Here is a 24618-nt window from a genome sequence, read left to right on the forward strand (position 1 = left end):
AAACGTCTCCACCCCCTCCCTCCGCCTGCCCTTGGCCTCAGCTGATTTCTAAACCTCCTTTTCTGTACGCGAGTACCGCCCCCACGCAGCTCCACGCTCCCCACAAGATGGCGGCACACGGGTTGAGGCACGGCCCCGCCCGCCATTTCCCCGCCCGCCATTGGCCCGCCCGGCAGAGGCGCGGCGACGCGCAGCGCCCCCCCCCCCTCCCATTTCCCGGCGCCCCGCCCCTCAGGGCGCGCGTGCTCGGAGGCGAGCACGCGCGCGGAGCCGTGCACGCGCCGCCGGCTTTTCTCGCGAGAGCGGGCGGTGGCGCTCGCGCCGATTTTGAAGCTGGGGGCCGTTGGCGGGGAGCGCGCGCGGCGCCGGCGATCGCTGAGGGGAGCCTGAGGGGAGCCTGCGGTGCCCTCCTGCCGCCTGCCTGCTCCGTGGGGAGCCTGGGGTAGGGACCGTGAGGGGAGATCCGGGTAGGGGCTGCAGCCATGGGAGTGGCGAAGAAGCCTTTGGAAGTGAAGGAAGCCTTTCGGCTGGCGCAGAAGCCGCACCAGAACCACGCCAAGCTCGTCGTGGCTTTGAGGAGCGCCTACAACCAGGTAGGAAGGTTGAATTGAGGAGGAAGAATTGGTGGAGGGGTGCCCTGGGGGGGGCTCTCCAGCCTTGTCTCTCCTCAGCGTGCCGCAGAGGAGCCCTGCGGTTAAGGATGAGCCAGGACACACAAGGCTGCTGTAGGGAGCCCATTTGGGGCGTGAATCTCCGAGCCGAGAGGGGAAAAAGGGGCCCGAAGGCGCTCGGGGAGTGGGGAAGCAGGCGGGGTGACAGCGGGTGACAGGGACACAGGGTGGCCGGCGGGGTCCCGACACTGCAGCAAGTGACCGGCAGCTCCGGGACGGAGCCTTGTGTGGAAACAAACCGACACTGGGGCTGCTAAACCACCCGAAATAATCCGTGTTGTTATACCCGAACCGCTGCCGTCAGCGCTTTAAGCATTTAAATGAACGGCGCCGATTATAAAACCGTATTTTAAAGGCTGCTTTTGAAGGATGAGCCTGGTAGTTACTGCTCACTGAGGTTTGATTTTTTTTTTTTTTTTTTTCAGTTGGAAGATAAGGCAGACTTCCATGAAAAATTCATTCACTTCCTTAAGTATGCTATGATAATCTACAAACGGGAGCCAGCGGTGGAGCAGCTGATCAATTTTGTGGCTAAATTTGTTACTTCCTTTTATCAACTGGAGGAAGGGGAGAGTAGCGAGGAAAGAGAAGATGATAACTTGCTTCTGAATTATGTGTTTAACTTTCTGCTTGAGGTACAGTAATACTATTATATCTTTAACATGACAGGTTGAAACTGTACACGGTGAGGAAAATTTTCTCATGCTTATGGCGTTATCTACAAAGTGGAAACTTCAAAGTGAAAGAAAGGAAAGGCTAGTGCTTTATGATTTACAAAACAAAAGCATGTACACGCACTATACAAAAAAAAAAGGGGTTGGAAAAACACCAAACTGCCCACCCCTCATTACTCCCCCCTGCAAAACAGATCTTAAAAGTTAACCCTCTGGGAAAATATGGGTTGTTTTCTTATTTGGCAGTCAGGTGTGTAATTAAAGGCTTTACTGTGGGCGCATTTATAAGTGTGAAATTAATTTATATTGCTTCACTGACAAGTAAAAATATCACAAGATTTTTCACATAGGTGTGAGTGGCACAGGTATTATTAATCTCTGCTTATTGCAAGAGTTATACGTAGAAAGAAGACCACCAGTTCCAATAGCATGAAAGCAGAAATAGAGTTAATTTTTAAGCTATTGTTTTGACACAGAAAAATTGGTAATGCTAACATCAGTAGTTGTTGTTACTGTTTTCTTTTTCTTTTAATGTTTTATGGAGACAGAGGATTAAGTTAGCTTGTGTAGTGGAGTTTACACTGAGTGGTGAGCATGTTTCTTCCTTTGTGAAGGCATTGCTAGTTATGTAAAATACCGTTGTTACATGTGGTGGGCCATAAATGTTTTTCTGTGCTCTGAATTTTTTTTAATCTTATTAAAATAGGAAGGGTTTTTTGAAACATAGAAATGCATATTTAACGTTATACATAGAATGTTACATTCTTATATTAATAACCTTGTGATGGAAATGTAAGAAACGTGGTTATAAGTATACTTTCTTGTGTTTTCCTCCCTCCCCACTCTGCTCCATTTCCCCCTAGTCTCACAATGCAAACAGCCATGCAGTTAGGTTTCGAACATGCCAGCTTGTTAATAAGCTTTTGGGAAGTATGCCAGAGAATGCTCAGATTGACGATGATTTATTTGATAAAATTAATGAAGCTATGATGATTAGACTTAAAGATAAGTTTTCGAATGTGAGAATTCAAGCTGTCTTGGCCCTGTCGAGACTTCAAGACCCTAAGGATGAAAACTGTCCTGTTGTTAATAGTAAGTAGTATTGTTTATTTTCTTTTGTTTACGAAGAACACTTGTTGATTTACATTAATTTACTTTAAAACTTTTTTTTGAAACATTGAGTAAGCCATTCTTAGAGGTATTCTTCATGCAATTGTTAGTAAATGGTGGATCCTTGTGAGTGGAGGTTGTATTTACAAGAGTTGGGGTGTAAATCACAGTGGGCTCAGGCTGTTCTGTGAACTTTGTGGTTTTTGTGGGATAGGAAAGGTAATGGTGTGTGTTGCAAGTTGGGATGAAGATACAATGTGTTCTTGCTCTGTTCAGACCCTCTGAATCTGCTGTTGACTATTAGTTGACCTGAATTTGTATGAAAACACCTAGAGGATTAGAAATAGTAATAGAATAGCTGATTTTTGTCCAAATGATGGCAGTCAGCTATATCAGAGAGGCAAAGTGGTTATTGGGATTGTTGACTTAAGTATGTTTAGCCCCTGACTCCTGTTGAGAAGAGTCATCTTGCTCGTGAATCATTTTTTTTAAGAGGTTAGTACCTCTAGAACCCAGATTTCTTTATGCTGTTTTTGTGCCGTTTGTGGATTTCTCTTCTGGACGGTATGATTCTTGATTAGACCTACCTCCAGGGTCAGCGCTATGGTAGGTGGACTGTAGATTTTTAAAGTTAGAGTATGTTAGTTAGCTGGGTTCTTTTTGTTGTTAAAGTACCTTCTTTGAAATTGTTTTATAAATGTTTTGTTTGTTTCTTTCTTATGAATGTATAAATTTCATAGTGAATCAAAACAGTCCCAGAGCAAGAAGGAGAGTTCAAGTATTCTGTGACTTAAATTTTTTTGTTGCTTTTAACTTTTTGCCAGAAGAAGGGGTGAGAATATAACCAAAAGTATTGCAAGAGATATATACCTGAAGGAATTTAACAACACCTGCTCCTTTTTCTAAAGTATGTTCTGTTTGTCTGTAATGTGAATTCTTAAGTCTCTTACAAAAACTTATTACTATTTTACTTTCAGTTTACAACACATTGCTTGAAAATGATTCAAATTCAGAAGTGAGACGTGCAGTGCTGTCATGTATTGCTCCATCAGCAAGGACTTTGCCAAAAATTGTAGGTCGCACTATGGATGTAAAGGAAGCTGTCAGAAAGCTGGCATATGAGGTAAATTGCATCAATTATAATTAATTTCAAACACTGGCTTAGGGAAAGGCTTTAAATCTTTTATCATGTTTCACTGGTTAAATGGTAATACCAGTTAAATAATTCATTTTCACTTACCAGAAAGGGGTGGGGGAGAGAATACTGATTAAATACAAGTTTTCAGGAACTTGCATGATAAAAATTACATTTCTGATAGAACTTGGCTCTTTAGGATCAGAAAGTAAAAAGTACATTATTCATAGTCTGCTATTTTCTACATACATGTTGGGATGTTTGCAAAGCTATTTTTCTTCTGTTGTTATGTAATAGGTAATTGAAGTGAGAAACACAGCAGTGCTAGTGTAAAATACTTCATTTTTTGGTATCCCAATCACTCTGTGTTACCTGTGTTTACAAGTAGAGGTAAATGGCAAGAATGTATGCTGTCATATACATACTCCACACATATATATATATACATATATATATGACATGTACATTTTTTGGTCAGGCACCTTAGAAATTGTAGGACAAGGTCTAACAAAATTTTCATTTTTTTCACATGCAACCTAATCCGTTCTTGCTTAACTTAGATTGTTTCTCCTTTAGTGGCCTTTCAGAAAAATACATACTGCAGTTATTTCATTGGTGGTATTAAGTGCTCTTGGACCTGTCTTCATATCCAGGTGTCGCACATGAGCTGAGTAGCCAAGCTTCTGAGCTATTTGTTAACTGCATTATATATTTTCTTCCATGAACTAGAATCTGTTTACTAGCTTATTGTCACAATTGCATTGCAGGCTTTTACTGCCTTGCATATTCTGTGGATGGATAAATCTGAGAGTTTAGACCCATGGGTAGCTCACAAATTCAGTTATTAAAATTTGTATAAATGTATTTTAATATGTGTTTTTTTAAGGTTTTGGCAGAAAAAGTTCACGTGAGAGCTCTCTCAATAGCACAGAGAGTAAAATTGTTGCAACAAGGACTTAATGACAGATCTGGTAAGAGATCATCCTTTTTAAATATATTAATACAAATGTTTGACAGAATACTTTCTGATGTAGTGGGGTTCATTTATGTGGAAGCTGTCATGACAGTAATAAGGAGCTCAAAGGGAGCCGTGAGATGTCAGGAAATGTTTAAGCGCAAGAAATTCTACTTTACAGCTTTTTGGTTTCCAGTCCTCTGATAGTGAAGCAGCTTTATTTGTGTTGATGTCTTCAGTGCTGTATCATTTTTATATAAAGAGCCATTCAGAACATGCCCACAATTGAGTGTACTGTTGTTGCCAAAACATCAAAAGGTCATATGTGTCTGGCAGAGAATTAGACCTGCCTAGGTAGAAAGTGACTTTTTTTTTTTTTGCAACAGTAGTAATTATACACATCAGTTTCACAGTTTACTGAGTGTTACTGTGTTATACAGGTATTTTGTTTGGGAGGCCTGTACTAAGACCTGTTGGAATTTACTCTGAGAATTTTCCTTGTGTAGTAATATGCTGCCTGGGAATTTTGAGAGGTGTGGCCTAAGTGTGTATGCCCCTGGAGAACCAGACAAGTACTATGGTCACTGGTAACCAGAGCTTTTAAAGGAGCATCACATGTGCATGTGTTCTGAGTTACCTTTCCTCCTGGCTAGCCTGACATCGTATGGTGTTCTTGATAGCAATGATGGAGAGGATCAGCTGAGTGATCTCTTATGCTACATTGAGCTACACCTATTTTAAATTGTTTAAATTCTTATATTATTAGATGCTGTTAAGGAAGTAATGAAGAAGAAATTGCTTCAAGCCTGGTTACAGTTTACTGAAGGGGATGTATTAGAATTGCTTCATCGACTGGATGTGGAAAACTGCCCAGAAGTGGCCATTCTAGTACTGAATGCTGTGTTTTCATTAATTCCACTTAATGACAACGTTCAGAACTGTAAAAATCTTGACAGCAGGTATGCAGATTGGTTTTCTTGATCTTGAAAGATACATATTGTATATAAGAAAAATATTAAAGGTTATATCTGAATGGGGAGCAGAATAACTATTGCCTGTTATAAGGAGACTGATACTGTAGTGTAAGCTATGATGTATCCCTGGTGTTTGTGTCCTTAAGTGTTTAAACTAGGTTGAGTTCAAGAGGGGAGTAAATTCATCAACAAAGCAATTTCTACTACGAGCGATAGGACTTACTAATTCTTATTTTCTTTTACTTCCCTGTGCTGTCTGTACAGCTTAAAGGCAATACTTTAGTTTACACCTGCAAAATTGTAATTTATTCTCTTAATCTGTGGTATTGAAGAGCCCCCCCCCCCCCCCCCCCCCTCTCTCTAGTCCTCCTTGGCTTCCTTCTGTTCTTTTTTTGCTGGCCTAGGGGCAGCACAGTCTGTGGCTGCTACCATTACCTGTGTAGCGGTTGGAAAATCCATCAGAATACAGTTACTGATCTTTTTTCAGCCTTCTTTTGAGAGTATTTCAGTTGTACTACCAGAGCTTAACAGAGCTTTGAGGCTTGGTTTCCTATGTTTACTTTTAGTACAATTTGACTTTGTAAGCTCCTAAGCTGCAACGAAGATGTCTTGATAAATATTAAGAGCCATAAAGATAAAATGAAAGGGGAAAAAATGAATTGAAAACTATAGGGAAATTACTATGGGGAGCACAATGGTATGAGAAGAAATGGCTCGAGTTAATTGAAGAAACCAGAGTGGTATGGTTATTAACAGTGTTAGAAATCTTAGCTGGTAAATGATGTGTCCCTGATCAAAAAGTGTTAACAAAAACTTATTCTGTGTTTTTTGGGGAAAAAAATGTAATACCATCATGTGAAGTGTCTCACATTCTGTTGTAGTAGCTTATGACCAATATTTTGAAATCAGTAGATGCTAGATGCATTGTACCCCAAAGCTACAGATGCAGGTCTGTCTCTTTAAGTAGCCCCAATAACGGGGGAAATAACTTCCTTACAGGAAGTTATTGGCATATTTCCAATATAATATATACTATAATATCTTAAGAAGTTTAAAAGAAAAATATATATAGTTATGGACTTCTCAGTCTGACTTTGAACCTCCACAAAACAATGCTTCCTTTCTAAAGGAAAGTATCTTGAAGAAATAGATCTGTTGGACTAATGACCTTTTGAGAAGCAGTGAAATTATTCGGCTTTTAATGAGGTTACTTGATTTATGCAAAATGTTTGGCAAGTTCTTGCATCATGCCTTTGACTACAGCTTGAAGTTTCATCCACATATTGCCAAGGTGGTTTTGTTTGTGTTGTGTGCTTTTTGTTTGGGGGGGGTAGGTGGGGTGAGAAACCTAAAGGGAAAACAACATTTTTACTGATAGACTGCAAATAAGGTGGGATTCTAGTGAATGATAAATGCTGAAGTGCCACTGACAGTGATATGCTGCATCTTTGTGAGGTAGAATCAATGTACAATTTAATTTTCTGCTTCTGAATACAAATAACACATGCTTAGCTTATAGTGGAAAAGTAGTGCCATTCTTATGAGTGATAAACTGAGGATAAACTTGCAGAGGATGTTGAGAAGCAGTTAATTACTTTTTGTGTTTGACATACTATAATTGCTACAGGAATGTTTTATGAAAATCTTTTGTTAAGAACTGAATAAACAATTCACAAAGATAAGCTGAAAATTAGTGCAGTTATTGCATTTCTGCAGTTTAATGGGGCTTAGTTTTCCAGAATTGCAGAGACATAGCAATGCTTCATGGAGTTAGTTAGACCTAGGTGTCTGCTTTTGGAGATCTGAAGGGCTGAGCGGAGTTTGTCTGCAAACAGAAAACCTTGATTTAAAATACTGAATGTGAACAGCATCAATCTAAAACGCTAAAAAGTTCAATGCAGTCAGAGGTTCAAGTTGTTCTTTGTCCTTATTTATGGAAGAAGTTATTTTTGTCTGTCTATAAGTACTTCTATAGAGAGCATCTCTGACAGGGTTTTATTTTCTGCTTAGGAAATTGTCAGTTTCTTTGCATTTATTGTCTTTGGCTGTATTTTATTTCTCTCTCTGCATTTATTTATTTTATTGTTAAGAAAAGTGATTCCATTGGAAGACTTAACAGCTGAGAATGTGTTATATTGGAGATGTCTTTGTGAACATCTGAAATCAAAAGCTGAAGAAGGTGACGATTTGCTAGAACAGATACTGCCAGAAACGGCAGTATATGCAGATTATTTATTAAGGTATGTTACATTTTAAATCTTTCTTGCATTCCACAAAAAATAGATATTTTTAAAAAAGAGAACGTTGAGTGCTTCAACTCCTCAGGCTTCCTCCAAAACAAAAATTCTGTTGGAACAGTCATTTTGGGGATTTTTAAAAAGATTTTTCTGAGAGGACTTACTTCTTTTAGACAAAAACTGTAAAAAGTAGAGTATTTCAAAATGGTTTTCTCATTACTTAATAGTTATGAGCAAGATGGACTTCTAAATTGATTGCATATAATTCTTTGTCATTAAAGCTAATAGAATGATTGTTCTGTAATAAGCAGCTATTCTTTTGTCCATCAGTTAGTATGTAGGTTGCTGTATGTGTGGCAAAGAGCTTGCAGAAACTGACACATTGTTCGTTGCAGTAACTTGTGAAAATAAACAAAAATCTGGTTACTCTCCCCAGAAGTGTTTTTGAAACCAAAAGTCCATTCTCTTCTGACTCCCTGCTCAAGCAGCCATGTTTCCCAAGAACTCAAGTTTTAAGGCAGTGAACGAGCCAATTACAAATTTAACAAAGGAGCAACTGTGGATATTTTGAGAAGTCAATCGTCTACCTAAGTGAAGAAAGGAAATTTTACTGTCTCAGTGGGATACTCATCTAGAAAAGTTTTCAGTCTTAATAAGCTCTGCTCAAATTTCATGAGTGTGGAGAATGCTGAGAAATTTTAACTGAGGTATTACACTTGTAAAATGTAGAGTGAAGGTTCCAAAAGCAATTATAAATCAGTTCTGCTGAAGAATGTAGTACTTTGATAGATGTTTCCAATTTAATAATGCATATTCTCTTCTCTCTTCAGTAGGGTGGTAATATGCTAATAGTACTCCTGTGAATCATTGTTACTTTTCCACATTGAATGTGCTAATGTCTTTCATAAACACTTACTGTATAAAGTGTCTGTGCTTCTTTAATATAGAAATGTGGATGTGGTCTGGTGCGTAAAAGTTTTCTAGTTCATAATTAAAGTGTTCACAAAACATTTGCTCTCCAAACAAACAAAAAAGCTTGTTCCATCTAATCTTACTCCCTTTAAGGAAGAGACTGAGGAAGATTTATTAGGTTTGCTGGTACTTGGTTGTAGTATCAACTGTTAAACTGTTCATTGAGTAGTGCCAACAGTTGTTTCAATTAAGATTTATAGTTCTGGTGAAGTCTTTGATTTATTTGCACTGTGAAAGCATCAGGAGGAGCAAGAAACTGCAAGTCACTGGCACGTAAGAACAAATACAGGATTGTATGCTTTGCTTAAGTATTTCATTATTATTTGTTGCATATTACACTACTGTTAAATGATCAGCAACTGCCCTGTGTTATAATTTCAGCTGGTCTTAAATAGTAGCTATGTGCTAAGCTTTTTTCCTAATTCTGAAGAATTAAAAAAAAAATCACTAAACTTAGCTGTTGCTGAAAAGTATATGCAGAACAAAGCATCTGTAAAAACAAGCATATTTTTCAAAGCTCAAATTTGTTTTTTATGTATTACATTATATCCAGCATCGAATGTCATACACTATATGACAATTGTCATACGCTTCAGGATGGATTTTCTGAGCTTACACGCTCAACTTAAGAGATAAAATTTAAAGAACAGTGACTGTAGGAAAATGAATAAACAAGACAGTGATTACACTTTCTGTGCTGTGTGGCTGTGTGCATCTGACAACAGATTGTTCTGTGTTGGCATACTTGCTCAGATACATAATTTAAAAGATATATATTTTAGTGATTTTTTTTTTCTTGTAGGCAGTGTAACATTTCTGAACATGTATTTGTGATGTGTTTTTTCATTCCAACAGTGATTCTGAAGTAATTTATCTGTTCTGCTTCTATTCAGTTACATTCAAAGTATGCCAGTTCTTAGTGAAGAACAAAAAGAAGACTTCACTTGTTTCGAAAATCTGATGACAAAAGAATTTATAGGCCAGCAACTGATTCATATTATAGGCTGCATGGATACCACTGAAGAGGGAGGAAGGTAAATTTAAATAGAAAATCTGTGTTGTTAGGCTTATGACACATGCCTGTGGACAGGCATAAAGTCTCTGTTGGGAAAATGACCTCATCAAATAGACAAAATATGGTTCTCTGATAGTTGGGAAAAAAAGGCACTGTCTCTTTAATGGAATTGTTACCCAAAGGGTGCGAAGTACTGCATGCTTGCTTTTATGGAAAAATGAGGTTTAATGCATATATAACATTGTCTGGGGAGACCAAAATTGGTTGTTTTTGTAACATGTTCTTGAGATTATGAAGTTACAAGTCTGTTCATTTGGAATTTAGTATATCAAAAAAAAGAGGACATAAATGGATCATAGTCTTACAGATGACTTGTAGTAGGTAGCCTGTGAGTTTCTTGAGTTTTAAGCCCCGTTTGCTAAAGCCTAGAAAGGTACAGATGTTTTAGATGTCAAGCTGAATTGGACTGTTAGCTGAGGTAGTTAGATGATGATCTTATAGTTTGAATGGCCTCTGCATGTGAAATAGTAAAGGAATAAATTTGAAAGTTCATACCATCACATATGTTTTCAGAAAAATAGAAATTGTGATAGTACAAACATGGTAACAATCTTATACTCTCAGTGGAATTCATTCTGTGTAATGCCTGACTGTCAGGATAGTTTAATTTTTATTCTTTTTTTTCTTCTAAGTTTCCAGCCAGATAATTTCTGTGGAAGCATTCCATACTATTAATGCTTTCACTGTTTTTTACTGGAATGGACTTTCTTTCAACAATAGTCAGAACTGATTTAAAAAACAAACAAACAAAAAAAAACCAACAGCATTTTCTAATTGAGAGGTATCAGGTGAAATTGGGAGAGGATAAATACTACTAATTACAAAAGCACATTCAGCAATTAAATAGTTGTATAGATAAGCTTCTCTTTTAATATATTCATAACACTAACTCAAAGTAGGTAAAATAATAGCTCTTAAATATCTTCAGTTTTCTTGAATAAGCAAATAGATTTATTTTTATTCTTCTCTTTAATGCAGAAAGCATCTGTTACTTGTTTTACAAAAGATTCTCATTCTGCCTGCCACTTCAACAGCCCTTGTGCCTCTGCTTGTGGAAAGATTACTTAGTATCATTAAGGATGATGACAGAAGGATTCAAATTGTAAGTAATTCCAAAGGCTCATTGTTCTCTGGGCTCTGCTTTCTCTGTGCATCAAACAGCATTTATAAATTTTCGTAAATGAAATATCAGGAATTAAAATATTTTTAGTTTGGAAACATATTTATGTTCTTCCCTGCAATACCAGCCTCCGCCTTTTTTTTTTTTTTTTTTTTTTCTTGGCATTGCTGCATTTTGTGCTCATGAAGATATGAAGAGCTCTGTCTTGAGAGTATTTGGCTGATTTTGTAAACGTAATCCTCAAATTAGGAAAGTATTACACTTCAACAGCCTGTTTCAAAATCCTTTGCCATACTAGATCCAACTGGTTTTGACTAGAACATTCAAAATAAGGATAGTATGTGTTTCCAGACTTCAGATTTTTCTTCCCTCTTCTCAGCTGAGAGCAGTTCTAAAAATCCTTGTAAGAAAAATATTTTATATAGCAGAGTCCCTATATGCAGCATAATTATTTCAACTTGACTCCTGAAACATGGACTCTTGGTTTTGCTCAAATACTTTAAATGACTTTATGAACAGAGACCACTTCTGGAAAGCCTCAGTCTAGTGGGTAAAGCTAGGGTATAGGTTTGTTCCCTGATTATGTTGGGAGAGCCATAGTAATTTTAGAGCTATGATAATAACAGAGAATGTATGCTTTTCTAATGTGCTGGTGAAATGCACTGATTCAATACATTCTGTTTATTGGATAAAGCTAAAACTAACTGAGTTAAACAGAAGTTAAACTGAGGCAATCTGATACAAGGCAAATCAAATTAAGACTGTCCTCATCGCACTCCTTAGTTTTCCTTATATTTCATCTAATTTTTTATTAACATAGTGTGCCTCACCTTAAAGAAACCTCTAATCAACTGAAAAACCCTCAGACTAGTTCTGCTTCCAGTTTTATGCATATATTTGGCTTGGAATTCAATTACTTATATTGCTCCTTTTATATATATATATATAATATATATATATATAAATATATACTATATTTATATATATACTATATACACACACACACTATATTATATAGTATATATATAAATAAAATATATATGTACTGTATTTAAATATATATACTATATTTATATATATATGCTTATATATATATTTAAAAAATGTGGTGGTTTATAGACCTTTAAATGATAGTGTTAGCTGTATTTTGACTGAAATAGTAAGATTTAAAAACATACTAACAGAAAAACAAACCCTTACTCCTGTTACTAGTCTTTCTTTTTGAAATGTGTGCTCAAACCTAGAGGAGGCAGTGCCTGTGAATTGTCTGCATAGAAATTCATAACTTAAAGGGTATTAAAGGATATGCAGTCTTCTATCTTCTTGTTTACTTAGCTGATAGTAGAAAACACTCAACATACTAAATACTTGCCTAACAGTGGAAAACACTGGACTTTAATGGTTAGGCTCCTTGTCATTGAATAGCAGTCAAATAAGTCCTATTGCAGTGACTTAACAGCTAAGGAAAACTGCACAGAAGTTTCAGAAGCATGGTATCTTAAGTTTGTAAAAATTAAATGCATCGGATCTGACATCTAAGCTGAAGTTACTTGCACTAATATTCTGATTGTAACAACAGGTCGCAGAAATCATCTCAGAGGTTCGTGAGCCGATTGTTTCTGTTGAACAGCCTCTTGAAGCTTCTGAAATAAGAAAGCGACAGGTTAAGGTAGGGAAATGAAGAAAAATATTTTTTACTCTATCAAATAAGAGTTCTATGTAAATGTGCATTATTGACTAATGTTGGCTGATATAACATAAGTTATAATATTGCTATGTTTTCCTTGTACTTTATATTTCAGTTGGCTGAAATAAAAGTGAAACTTTTTGAAGCAAAAGCAGCTTTGGAAGAATGCATTTCTCTTCAGGATTTTAGTACAGCATCTGTATTAAAAGAGAAAATAACTGAGTTGGAACACACAAAAGCCAATCTGATACAAGAAGCAGAGGAACCTGAAATTAAAGAAATGCGTGTGGAAAAGGTTTCTTTTTCCCTTCCTGTATTACCAAATGCTAATTGTGTTTTGATGTCTATTCAAAATGGATTACAGTAAGCTTCTTTTTTGTCCTTGGATGACTGAAGAATTCTAAAAGAATCTTGCTTTTGCTGTATTTACTAATATAACCAACTGAAAACATGAAACTGATTCTTTTCATCATTGCTTACAGATTAATTTTGATTAATTATCTTGCCAATCATGTGTAGTGGACAGGAAATGTTTGTTTGGGTAGCAAATAATCATGATTAATGTCCCTGTTCTCCTCATCACAGACACCATTTGTAATAATGACCTTTTTCTTTTTTCCTGACTCACCTTGAAGAATGATCCTGAAACACTGTTGAAGTGTTTGTTGATGTGTTGTGAGCTTCTGAAGATGATATCCCTTTCTAAAGGAATTGGTCCAACCATTAACGAACTAATTGAATCTTTGGTAGGTAATAATAAATACTGCTTTATATGATAAAAATAGGTATGTCACAGTTGGCACTTAGGTGCTAGCAGGATGGTTCGTGATTGTTTTAGAGTTGTGCTGTACCTTAGTGTGATGCCTTTAAGCCTTACCAAAACCAGGTGTCTTGGAGTTGCAGTCCAGATATGCTGTTCTGAGCTCAGAATCTACATCAGAACTGGATGCAGCAGAGTTACTAAAATAAAATGGGAATATGGTAAATAGCTGACTAATGTTTGACAGTGTTGGACAGTGCTGAGTTCTAGTGTGCTGCTTAAGCATCTGTTTACTGCCTTTGTTTGTACTTCAATTACTTGAATTTTCTATTAGCTGAAGGTATGACATCTTTAATAAAGAACTCCAAGGTACCTTTGTTTGGAGCTAGTCAAAAGCACTTCATCGGAAAGAGGCTGGAGCCCTTGTAGACTTTTCTTTCATCCCTGCCTGGTACAAAGTTGTTTTATTGTAGAGCATTTGTGCCTCTGTTTTCTTGGCACCTTTGAAGAGCAAAACATTTCTGTACTGAATAATGAATGCAGTCGCATGGTGGGCCTTTTACAGTCTGCAAAATGTACTTAGTTTTAGTTGTGAGGAGTGTGGATTTTAGGACAAATGTTCCTAAATAACTTAGAATGTTAGCTATCGCTGAGTGTGCAGCTTCAAGAAGATATGAACTCTTTCCTGTGCGGGTAATAGAGAACAAAGTGGGGAAAAAAGCAATGTGCCGCTGTATGAACAGGTGGTACACCATCGGAATACTAAAGGCAATTCTTATCCCCTCTGTCTAGAAAGGTTATATTTGAAATGGAAGTGGTCAAGAGAAGGGTAGCGAGGAAATTTACAAAACAGCTTCTGAATGAAGAGTGACTAAATAGGCTACCTTTTTCTAACCTGGAAAAAAGAGGACTTAGGTTCACATCTGAGAAAGTGAATGATTGGATGATCACTTCACCGCATAAAGCTAGCAACTAGCAAGCTCAGAACAAATGAATTAAATGAGTTGATTCTTCTCCTAATATGTAATCTGTGAAATCCTTTGTCACGGGATGCGTGCATGCTGAACTCTTGCATAAATTTTAAGGAATATTGAGTAAGTTCAATAAAAATAAATATTACGGAAATTAGGTAGATAGAACAGTCTCACAGCTCTGATGTCTCAGCTGCGAATTGCTGGGACCTCGTCAAGAATTCCTGGGAAGAATCTACTTAGCCTGTTTATGTAATACTTTGTAGGAATTTGGTTTTGATCTTTGTTATTAACAGGGCAATGGGCCAGATGATTTGACTCAGTATGGGCATTCTTAAAATGCAAACTGGAAAGAAAATTACAACACCAATTTAGATTGGCTTAAATATTGTGGAACCACACCTGATTTCTTTCAGATGTATAATAGTATTCTAAGAAATCAGTTTTGATGTGTCCTACAGACCCCTTCTTAATTAGGTCTTTAATTTTCACATTCATTGTTTATTCCACTTTTCTTTCTCCAAGATCCTGCTTTCATTTTGTTGTTACTAATGGGTTTTCACATATCAGATGCTTCAGTATATTTTATTTGTTGTTTTTTAAACTTAAACTCTTCAATCAATGCCAAAGTATAGAATGACATCATTGTAGCATGCTTCCTGTATGGAGCCTCTCTTTTCTTTCATGTGGATTCTTACCATTGATTTCTCAAAACTATTCCAAGTAAATGAAAGTCACATCTGTATTTTGCAATTTGGAATTGGGTATTGTTTCTCTGCAAGAATGCTGATGTCTTTTATGAAGAAATGTGTAGGTTTGTCTTTCATTTCACAATGAGTGGTCAACTTGATTTGGTTTGAAAACAAATGTTTATTAAAACAAATGCAAAGCACAATGTTCATGTGAACCATTCTTCTAGTACTGACTTCAGACAGCATACTCAGAATGTTTCTGTTTATGCCTTGATAAACAGAGTATATAGTACTTACCAATTTCCAATCCTGTAATGTACTACGTTATTTCTAGTTTCAGGGTAAGGAAAAGTTAAACAGTGCAGCCGATTTTCTATTTTCAATTTATGTATTTCAATTACAAATTAAATATTACTGGTTCCAGATACTTCCTGGCATAGCAGATGTCCATCCAGCTGTGAGAAACATGGCGGTTCTGTGTTTAGGTTGTTGTGGCCTTCAGAGCAAAGAATTTGCCCGAAAACACCTTGCATTGCTGTTACAGGTAAAATTTCTGATGGGAAGTAGACTGATGGCTTATGTGACTTGGATCCAAGAGATCCAAGAGTAGTTTTATTTACTATTACAAGTTATCCTACATGTTACTTGAGTAGCAATGATTCCTGATTTGCTGAAGATCTGGATCTGGAGAGTGTAGTTTCATGTAGATTTTTCTGATGAGTAAAAATATTGGATTGGGAATATATGGAATGGGAGATGCTGGAATTATGCTATCTTCGTAGTAAATGTTCTTTTATACAATCAGTTGAGCATCAGATGTCTACTTTTCAAACCCTGGCTTGAAGGTGTGGAGATAGCATGTTCTCATCAGACAAGATGCTAGAGCCATCAGCAGAAGTTAGAGTTCCTGAAAAACTAGCAAAATGTTTTCAATCTGCCTTTAGTTATGTCTCATTAGAAAGTAGATTGTTTAGGGAGGATTCTGTTTGTCCAATGTCTGCATAAAAGTTGAACGATAAGGTTACATCTCATACATGCATGGTACACGCATGCCCTCTGTGAGTGAAGTTGGTCAGATTTTATTTTTTATTTTTTGGTAATAGAAATTACATAGATAAGTTGAGAAATTCTCAGAATACTATAAATCTCAGTTTAAGCTTCATTTAATATCATACCTTCATGGAGTCTGAACTTTGTTTAATTTGGGAAATTTTGTATAGTGCTTGGAATAATCTTGCTGAAGCAAAAAAAGCTAATATCTACTTATGCTTAATATTGGTATGCTGTAACATTATGGATGTATTTTCATTATTAAACCTAGGTTTTACAAGTAGATAATATAAAGATAAAGCTTAGTGCTTTAAAGGCAGTCTTTGATCAGCTGATGCTCTTTGGGATTGAGCCTTTCAAAGCCAGACCAGACGATGAGTCTCAAAGTGAAGACGTACAAAGTGGAAATGAGAATTGTGAGGAAGAAAGTAAAACAACAGAGAAGGAAGAAGAGACTGCTACGATTCAGAGCTTCTTACAGCTTCTTTCTAGTTTTTTAGACAGCGAGGTAAGAAATTATTACAGAATATGCCTTGTTTTTGTTCTAAAATAATTTTGACAGAAAGCTTTCCATTCTATTATGTTGCATTTGAACATTACATTATGTGTAACTGGATGGTTTAATGTTAGAATAGTTGCCCTAAAACAATATAAGTTTTCCACTGATACTGACTAGTGTTATTTTTAAGCCAACTTTTGAATTCTCTGCAGGTGCAAATACATGAATGCAGAGAACTGATAGTTGCAATAGGATGTAGACTGTTACTACAAAGTATTAGTGAAAATGCTGACACTGTGGTAGGTATGCTGTGTATATGATAATTTTTTTCTTCAGTTTTCAGAACTTAGGACAGAAGCTGCAGAAGGCATAGCCAAACTCATGTTCTCCGGGAGGCTGAATAGTGCCAAACTTCTTTCTCGTCTTGTTTTGTTGTGGTATAATCCCGTGACTGAAGAGGATACTCAGCTTAGGCATTGTCTGGGAGTTTTCTTCCCTTTATTTGCTTATGCAAATAGGTATGGCCTTTGTAAAATATTATGTGAAAATGTACGTTGGTCTTAGCAGCTTTAGCAACCATTTTCAAATTGCACAAATGCAAATTAGACCTAATGGTCTTGCTCAGACCCCTGTGCATATTACTTTTGAATGTATGTAAACTCAACCTATGACCATTCTGAAAACTTTCCATTAATTCCTTCTTTTTCTGTGATCTATTTTTTTCTTTCCTAGGACTGCTTGAGTGAAACAGTTCTTCTGGATATTCAATTTAAAGATTAGTTTTAAAAGATGTACTTTATTTATGCTGTTGAACACTACAGGTGGGCTTTGAACTGTCACTTAAGAGCAGCTATGAGGCATAGTTCAAAATAGAATAAAGTGTCCAGCAAGTTCTCAAAGAAACAGGCTGTTTTTTTGTTTGTTTTCTTAGCCAAAGAATATGCCAAACAAAATCCACAGAAGATTCAAAATCTTCTGTTTAGTTTGATACTGGACAGAGGAGGCAAAGGGCTTATCTAAGGGGGTAGGAGCTTAAATAATAATTTTCTAGTCCTTTTACTTGCTCAAAGTGTTTTTTGACTTAATTTTCAGCTCTTGCCAGTCTGAACTTGGTGGGGTTTTCTCTGCCTCCTCTCTCCCCTCTTTTTTATGGCTAAGATTTAATTTAGCAATGTTACGTGGTACCTTATGTATTTTTTCCAAAACAAATTGAAGTTTTTGTGGTGTATAAATTGCCACAGTTAGAGTTAGCATAGTTCAAAGGGGACTTGGTTGTCAGGAAGGAGAGGCAGGTTGAGTATTTTTTGCTGTTATCAGAAGAATGATGGGAAAAGCAACCAGTCTACTTCAGTGTGTTTTTTCCCTGTTTAAGTGCTATTGAAAATAGGTAACAAAAACCTAATTTTGTATGCTTCCAATACCTTTGATACTGAATAATGAGCATAAGCTTATACCACTGGTGATCTCTTTGACCTGTGAATGTCTTCTGACCCTATGTATCTCTCTCTTTATTATGAGTCCTAATGATTGTCTCACTGAGGCCCACCTGAGTAATTCTGTGTATTTCAAAGTTATTTGTGAACAAGACAATTCTTTGCACCTCACAGATGATCTTTGGGGTAGGCTGCATGTTTTGAGCAAAAAGTAGAAAAATCAATGGAGGAAAAATAATCCTAAATCTTAGTCTGGCTCACTAATTCAGAATCTCTGTTAAACTAGGAAACCTCATTAATTTTCTGTCCAGAACATTACCTGCATTCTGGATCTCACAAATGGTTCATTTTAAGATGAATCATGGAGTGTCTTCAGTTACCAATACTGTATTTTCAGAAGGGAACTATTAATTACCCTGTGGCAGCTGATTCAGAGCAGTCTGCAAAGTTGCCATTCAGAAAAGGAAAACGAAGGCAAATGTGTGAGTTTTGGCTGGGTTTTGTGCTTAATTTTGGTTCTGATCTATTGCTGAACTTTTAAATTCTGTTTGTTTTCTGCATGTTGCTCTGACTTTTCCCTGTGATCAGATACAGTCAAGAGGCTTAATTTTTAAAATTAATATTTGAACTTTGTGTGGTAAACAAATGTTGCTGCTGGCTTTTATAAGTAATATTCTGTCATATCAGAAGAATGGCATGGCACGTTAGTAACAGGGACGAGGTCCTGTAACTGGTGAACAATTCTTATTCATGGAATGTTTATTAAAGAGTAATAATTTCCCTGGCAGCCTCAGAGGAAAATGTTCTGCCTTGTGCCTATATGTTACTAGACTTTATTTTATTTTTCTAACTTGCAGGAAATAATCTGAATGATACTTCAGTTGTACTTCAGCCAATTTAAAGCATAAAACTGCTGAATGGGAGAGTTTTTGCTTCTGTATTTTCTTGCCCCAGTTATAGTGCTCACAAAGTCTTGGTCAGCTCATTTGACTTGCACCTAGTGGCAAGCAAGCTGATTTTTTTTTTTTTTTTTTGGAAATCATTATTGACTTCATTAGCTTTCTTCCCCAGTTAGTTGGGTTCAAATAGGAGGTGAACAATTATTTGAGGTTTAAAAAAAACCCACAACTTTGCTTCACCAACCAGTACCTTGTAATTTTTGGCAACTTTCCTATTAATTTGTTTTACCTATCTTATGGAACTACACCTTTAGACAACTTGCTGCAAAACCATGTTCATCTATGTGATTTTTAGGCTTGCTTGGCAGGAGTTGCGAGCTTTTCTGAGAAGAAAACCCAAGTATTTCTTTCAATATCTTGTTAATCACCACCTTTCTTTGCCAGGTTTCATTGTTTTTCTTACAGTGAGATATGTACCCCTAAAGAAAAATACTAGCAGGAAGGAGGAATTAGCACAAGAAAAATAAAGATATAGGGAAGTGTATTTCTGTCCCTTGAGAGAGTATCCATCTGTATATATCAGTTAGGCTTTTAGTGGTAAGGATGAACTTCCAAACTGTTTGAGATACAAGTGCTACCTAAAATTTCCTTGAAAAAACAATGAGCTGAAATGTAAAAGGAGTTGGTTCTGTGAAGCGTTTTGTTGTCTTGATCCTGCTGCCTGTCTCTAATAAGGTTGGCTGCTCCCCCGCTGCTTTGACAGCTAAAATATATTGTAATGGGTCTGTAAACTTTAATCATAGAGGAGAAGATTTAGGGATGAATTAATGTTTAATTCTGTCTCCTTGTGCTACTAATGTTTGACTCAATTGAAACAGGTCTAACCAGGAATGCTTTGAAGAAGCTTACCTTCCAACTCTGCGAACGCTGTTAAATGCTCCTGCAGCTTCCCCTTTGGCTGAAGTAGATACCAGTAATGTTTCTGAACTATTAGTGGACCTGACCAGACCAAGTGGACTGAACCCTCGGGTCAAAAAGTCCCTAGACTATCAGGTACAGTGGGTTAAATTGAAAGAAAGCAGTATTTGCGTCTAGCGATTAAGAACTGCTAGCTGCTTGTTGGGCCTTCTGAGATTCCTACTGTCAGAGTCTGGATTAAGCAACTGACAGTACAGGCAATGAAAACTCTTAGCTTCATTCTCCTTCTCTCCAACCCCTCCTCTCTTACAATTAAGTAATGCTAGCAGGAACTTGCACCATCCTTAATTACCTGTACAGGGAAAAATATTTTTAAAAATACATTCATGTACATTGTCAAAATACTATATTTTTAGAAAATATTTACTATGTAAAGTTAGTTATTAGCTGCTTAAACCAGCATGACTTCATTCTTTGGTAAATAATTTTCAGAAAAATTTCAGGTATTGATTTCTTTCCTTTACAGGACTTCACAGTGCATGATAGTTTAGCACTGAAAATTTGCAATGAAATCTTGACGGACCCAACTGCACCAGATGTTCGTATTTATGCAAAAGCTTTAAGTATGTTAGAACTCAGTAGCTCTTCCACAGAGAATCTTCTGATTCTGCTTGATGAGATTCTAGAGGTAGGGCATAAATAACATGGTTCTTGCTTTTTATTTAATTTTACTATCAAATGGTTAAATGCTTAAAAATGAAGTGCCTGCTTACTATGACAATGTGATTGGAATTATTTTTTTTAACCAGTCTTTGAAAAATTAATTTTTGATGAGGTTATTTATGTAAATTATACAGTAGTCTCAGATCAGATTTTCGTATTTCAGCTACCATAGATAGCAATAACTGTCCAAGCTGATACAGTTCAAAACTGTAAGGTCTTATAGTAACCAGTGTGTAGTTGGTTCTTAGTTTTTAAATGTAAATAAAATTGAATATTGTCTTTCACAGTTTGCATGGCTTATTAATAATTAACAGTTGAAATTTTATGCCTTAACTTGGATTGTAACCCTAAGATCATTAGGCAACATGAAAAGGGTGCTTGGTTTAAGATGAAGTAGGAAGGGATTACAAATCTGATGTGAAAGCTTTTACATTTATCCATTTTCTGGATAAATATAAAATAAAAGTTGGGAGTGGGACAGAGGAAGACGGTGTTATGCTGAAATGTTGGAGTGTCCTGATCCCTCTGGGCATAACATCAAGAAGTAGCAATGTTCCAGGACTCACCTGGAAAGGTCCTATAACTTTAGTGCTTTTTCAGGTTAAAAAGATTAAAATAAGAATTGTTCTGGAGTTTCTGTGCCCAGTGTTGATGGAGAAAGTGTTTCACCTTCCAGCTAGAGTAATCAACGTTGTGAAACTTTTTGTCATTCTTAGAGTAAATTTAACTAATCCTATTAGTGTGTAAACTTGGTTGTAAAATGAAGTAGCATTTAATGTTAAGTATTTCTTCCCAGGAAGTGAAAGATAAATTGTGTCAAAGAGCGATTGAGAAGATCAAGGTGAACCTGACCAAAGGCGCTAATGCGAGCAAAAGCCACTCTGAACAGACAGAGGAAACAGGCCTCATTGAAGGGACGCAGGAAACTGGCGCTACGTTACCTGCAGACACCCTTAGAAATGAAGAAGGTAATTCAGGAGAGGTGTATTTCAGTAGGTACAAGTGAGTGAGTGTATGAAAATAAGTCTTAGCTTATTCTCTCCTAAATGAAGCTACTTTTGAAAGAAACAAGTGGAAAAGGTAACTAGTAAAAATGTATCCCGTTTAATACGTTTGTTAAGCATTTTCTTTTTTATTGCTTTGTGATCAGTTTTTCTGATTTCTTATTCTCCTTATTGTTCTAGTTTAACCAGTATATTTCGAGTCTTAGCCTACAGTTCTTTCTTTTTGACAAAAGTATTAGCTTTTTTTTAAAGCTGTTTGACATACTCATCTGCCTGCTAAATCGTATTGACTAACTCAGCTTTAAAATGTGAGTCACCAAGGCTCCAATGGACTATGGAATTACCATGCCTGTACTTTTTGCAGACTGTATTATAGCAATGTACAGTTGATATGCACCAAAACTGTTGACACTGGTCTTTCCTTATTACTAGTTCATATGTTGGAGCCAGATTTCTTTTTATTGCTATTTGTGAAAGTAGCTGGAAGACTTTCTGCTGTCTGAAAAGCTTATGTTTTAAAGCACATGCTTTAGCAGAGTACGTTTTGCTGGAAGCCTAAAAAAGGAATCAGATGAAACTTGTTTAGGTTTACCTGAAGCAATAAATCAAAGATATTGACATGCAACTGTTTTAAGCAGAATATCCCCTTTAAAACAAGCTTATTTTCTAGTGGATTATTTCAAGGCGTTGATCTGTTGCTTCTGAAAGTGTCAAATTATTATTTTTTTTAATGTTCTATGTTTCTGTATTGAAATATTTATTGGATGGGAAGCTAGAGAAGCTAGCTGGTCTTGAGAAAGCAACTTTCTATTTGAACCATTTTCTGCTAACAGCCAATAGTATTTTGGTATGATTTTCTCATGAAAGAAGAATTTTGAGCACTTTAGGCAAGCAGTAGGAGAAAAGCTTTGTTTCCTTTCTCTTTCAATGCCACCTAAATAAATTTGCTTTATTTTTAATAATCCAATATTTACCTCTTCAAATATGGAAATGATAGCTGTGAGCAAAACCCTTTACTTTTTGTACTTCAATTGCTGCAAAGTAGATCTAGATTTGACATTAGGAAAAAAACAAAACAAATCAAACAAACAACTTCCTAGCAGTAATATACATTGCTGAAGAAAAAGACTTCCTAAAATTGTCAGAAATACTAAGAGAGGGCTAAATAGTTGTCAGGAGTAGTTTATACATGATTGACCTATGATGGGACAGTGTTATGACTGAGTGACGTTTTACATTGCTTTCTTGTCTTATTAATTCATTTCTAGTTTAAGGAAAAGTGGAGTTAAAATTGTATGGCTCTTTATATAATAGCCAATGTTCGAAGTGTACTGATAGTACTTTAAAGTACATATGATAAGTTGAGAGATGATTGACTTCTGCATGCGTTATTCTGTTTTAACAGAAAATACCAGAGATGCTCTTCATACTCCAGTTAATGAAGCTAAAAGTAAAGCTACTACAAAATTGAAATCCACAAGAAACAAAACTGGCAGAGGTATGCACTGGATGTTTCTGGCTATAATGTTATCTCTTTTAAATAAAATAATTTTTTATGAACCTCTCTCTATGTTTAAACAATTCAGTCTTTGTAATCTGTTTTTTAAAAAGTTATTAAAAGATTAAAATAATCTGTTTTGTGGAGGCTTTTGTGCTGTTAGTCTTTCCCAAGAAGAGTTAAAAGGAAAAAAATAAAAAATACTCCCCGTGACTACAGAATATCAAGATAATTTGGTCACAGCCACTTACAATAATGTGCAAATGTTTATGTGAGAAGTATTATCTCATGGGCTTTTTATTGTTTGTATTGTCTAAACAAAATATTCCATCTAATGTGGAGACTGCATGTTATATGTTTCAATGGAACATCAGACACTGAGGAAAAGATACAAAACTGGTTTAACAAAAGAAATAATGTGATGCAAAAAGACTTCTGTTTATATTTAGGACAACGAAAAGCAGCAGTAACGAGGTCTGTGAGCAGAAGAAAAACTAGTGCAAGTGCAAAATCTGGTAGTGAAAGGTAAATTGTTTACTTTCCACCTTCAAAAGCATGATTCTAGCAGTTCCAGCAAAGCAATTTAATTCCTCACTAGAAAAGGAATACTTTTCTTTCTCAAAACCTAACGTAAAAGTAAATATTTAAGAAAAAGCATTTCTTTAAACTGATATGTTTGAAATGTAATAGTAGGTTTGAAGACTTCAAATGTTATTATTAATTTTCAGGTATATTTACTACATACAGTTAACATACATTCTGTCTGTCAAAAGATAAGTTTTTGGTTGCATTGCTCTTTCAATTGCTTTTTGTTTTAATAACTGCTCTGTGAAGGATTCTGACTTCTTTGTGTTGTTTTTTTTTTTTTTTTTCCCCCACCACATTTCTGGCTGCTATTTTTGTTCCTGTCTTTCTACATTTAAAAAACGTTTAGAAATGAGTGATAAATGAATATACGCATGACATTCCTTCTCTTGAGATCTTACAGGATTAAAATATAATCTCTGTAATTTTATATGCTTCAGTTGTGATGTCTTTTTCAAGCAAGTAACCCACTAAGTACAAAATCAGTACTTTTGCTCTTTAAGACCAAGATTTTGTTATACACAGACTTCAAGATTTTCTATTAACAAACTCTTAGTTTGCCTAATCTTTCTGGTCATAATTTAAAATATTTTCTATTTCAGTGATGATGAAATTCCAGAATCAGTCCCAGTGCCCAGTTCAAGGCCTTCAAGACGAGCAAAAACATTAGCACTTGAAAAAACAAGAATGAATCTTTCAAGCCTTTTGCATAGGGAAGCAGATGAATGAAGACAAAATGAGAGAAAATGTCCTTCGCTAATGCTAGTAGTTAACAGCAGACTTGAAAAAGTAAGATCTGTTTTGTTTTTAGTCTCATCTAACTCTTTCAGTATTGAATCTTTTATAATTCCAGATTTTTATAGGAACTTTTTTTAAAAAGGAACTTTTTTTAAAAAAAGTGCTTTTGGTTATTTTCCCCATGTGAAGTACATCATTCTTGTAATAAAATAACCATTAAAATATTGCCTGAACAAAA

At 36.0% G+C, this 24618-nt stretch overlaps 1 protein-coding gene across 1 annotated transcript; it reads left to right on the top strand.

The window, feature by feature from the left end:
• Positions 1-271: 271 nt before the first annotated feature.
• NCAPG (non-SMC condensin I complex subunit G) lies at positions 272-24618 on the top strand. The gene is made up of 21 exons (XM_068679995.1): positions 272-593; positions 1097-1306; positions 2209-2437; positions 3433-3578; positions 4477-4561; positions 5312-5504; positions 7610-7759; positions 9622-9762; positions 10782-10905; positions 12503-12592; positions 12726-12905; positions 13246-13356; positions 15458-15577; positions 16355-16591; positions 16919-17100; positions 19793-19967; positions 20359-20520; positions 21352-21523; positions 22965-23057; positions 23507-23582; positions 24245-24618. Exons 1-21 carry the CDS (start codon positions 483-485, stop codon positions 24369-24371), a joined length of 3114 nt encoding a protein of 1037 aa, XP_068536096.1. The 5' UTR covers positions 272-482; the 3' UTR covers positions 24372-24618.

This window comes from Anas acuta, chromosome 4 (assembly GCF_963932015.1).
Source record: "Anas acuta chromosome 4, bAnaAcu1.1, whole genome shotgun sequence".
NCBI classification, from domain to species: Eukaryota; Metazoa; Chordata; class Aves; order Anseriformes; family Anatidae; genus Anas; species Anas acuta.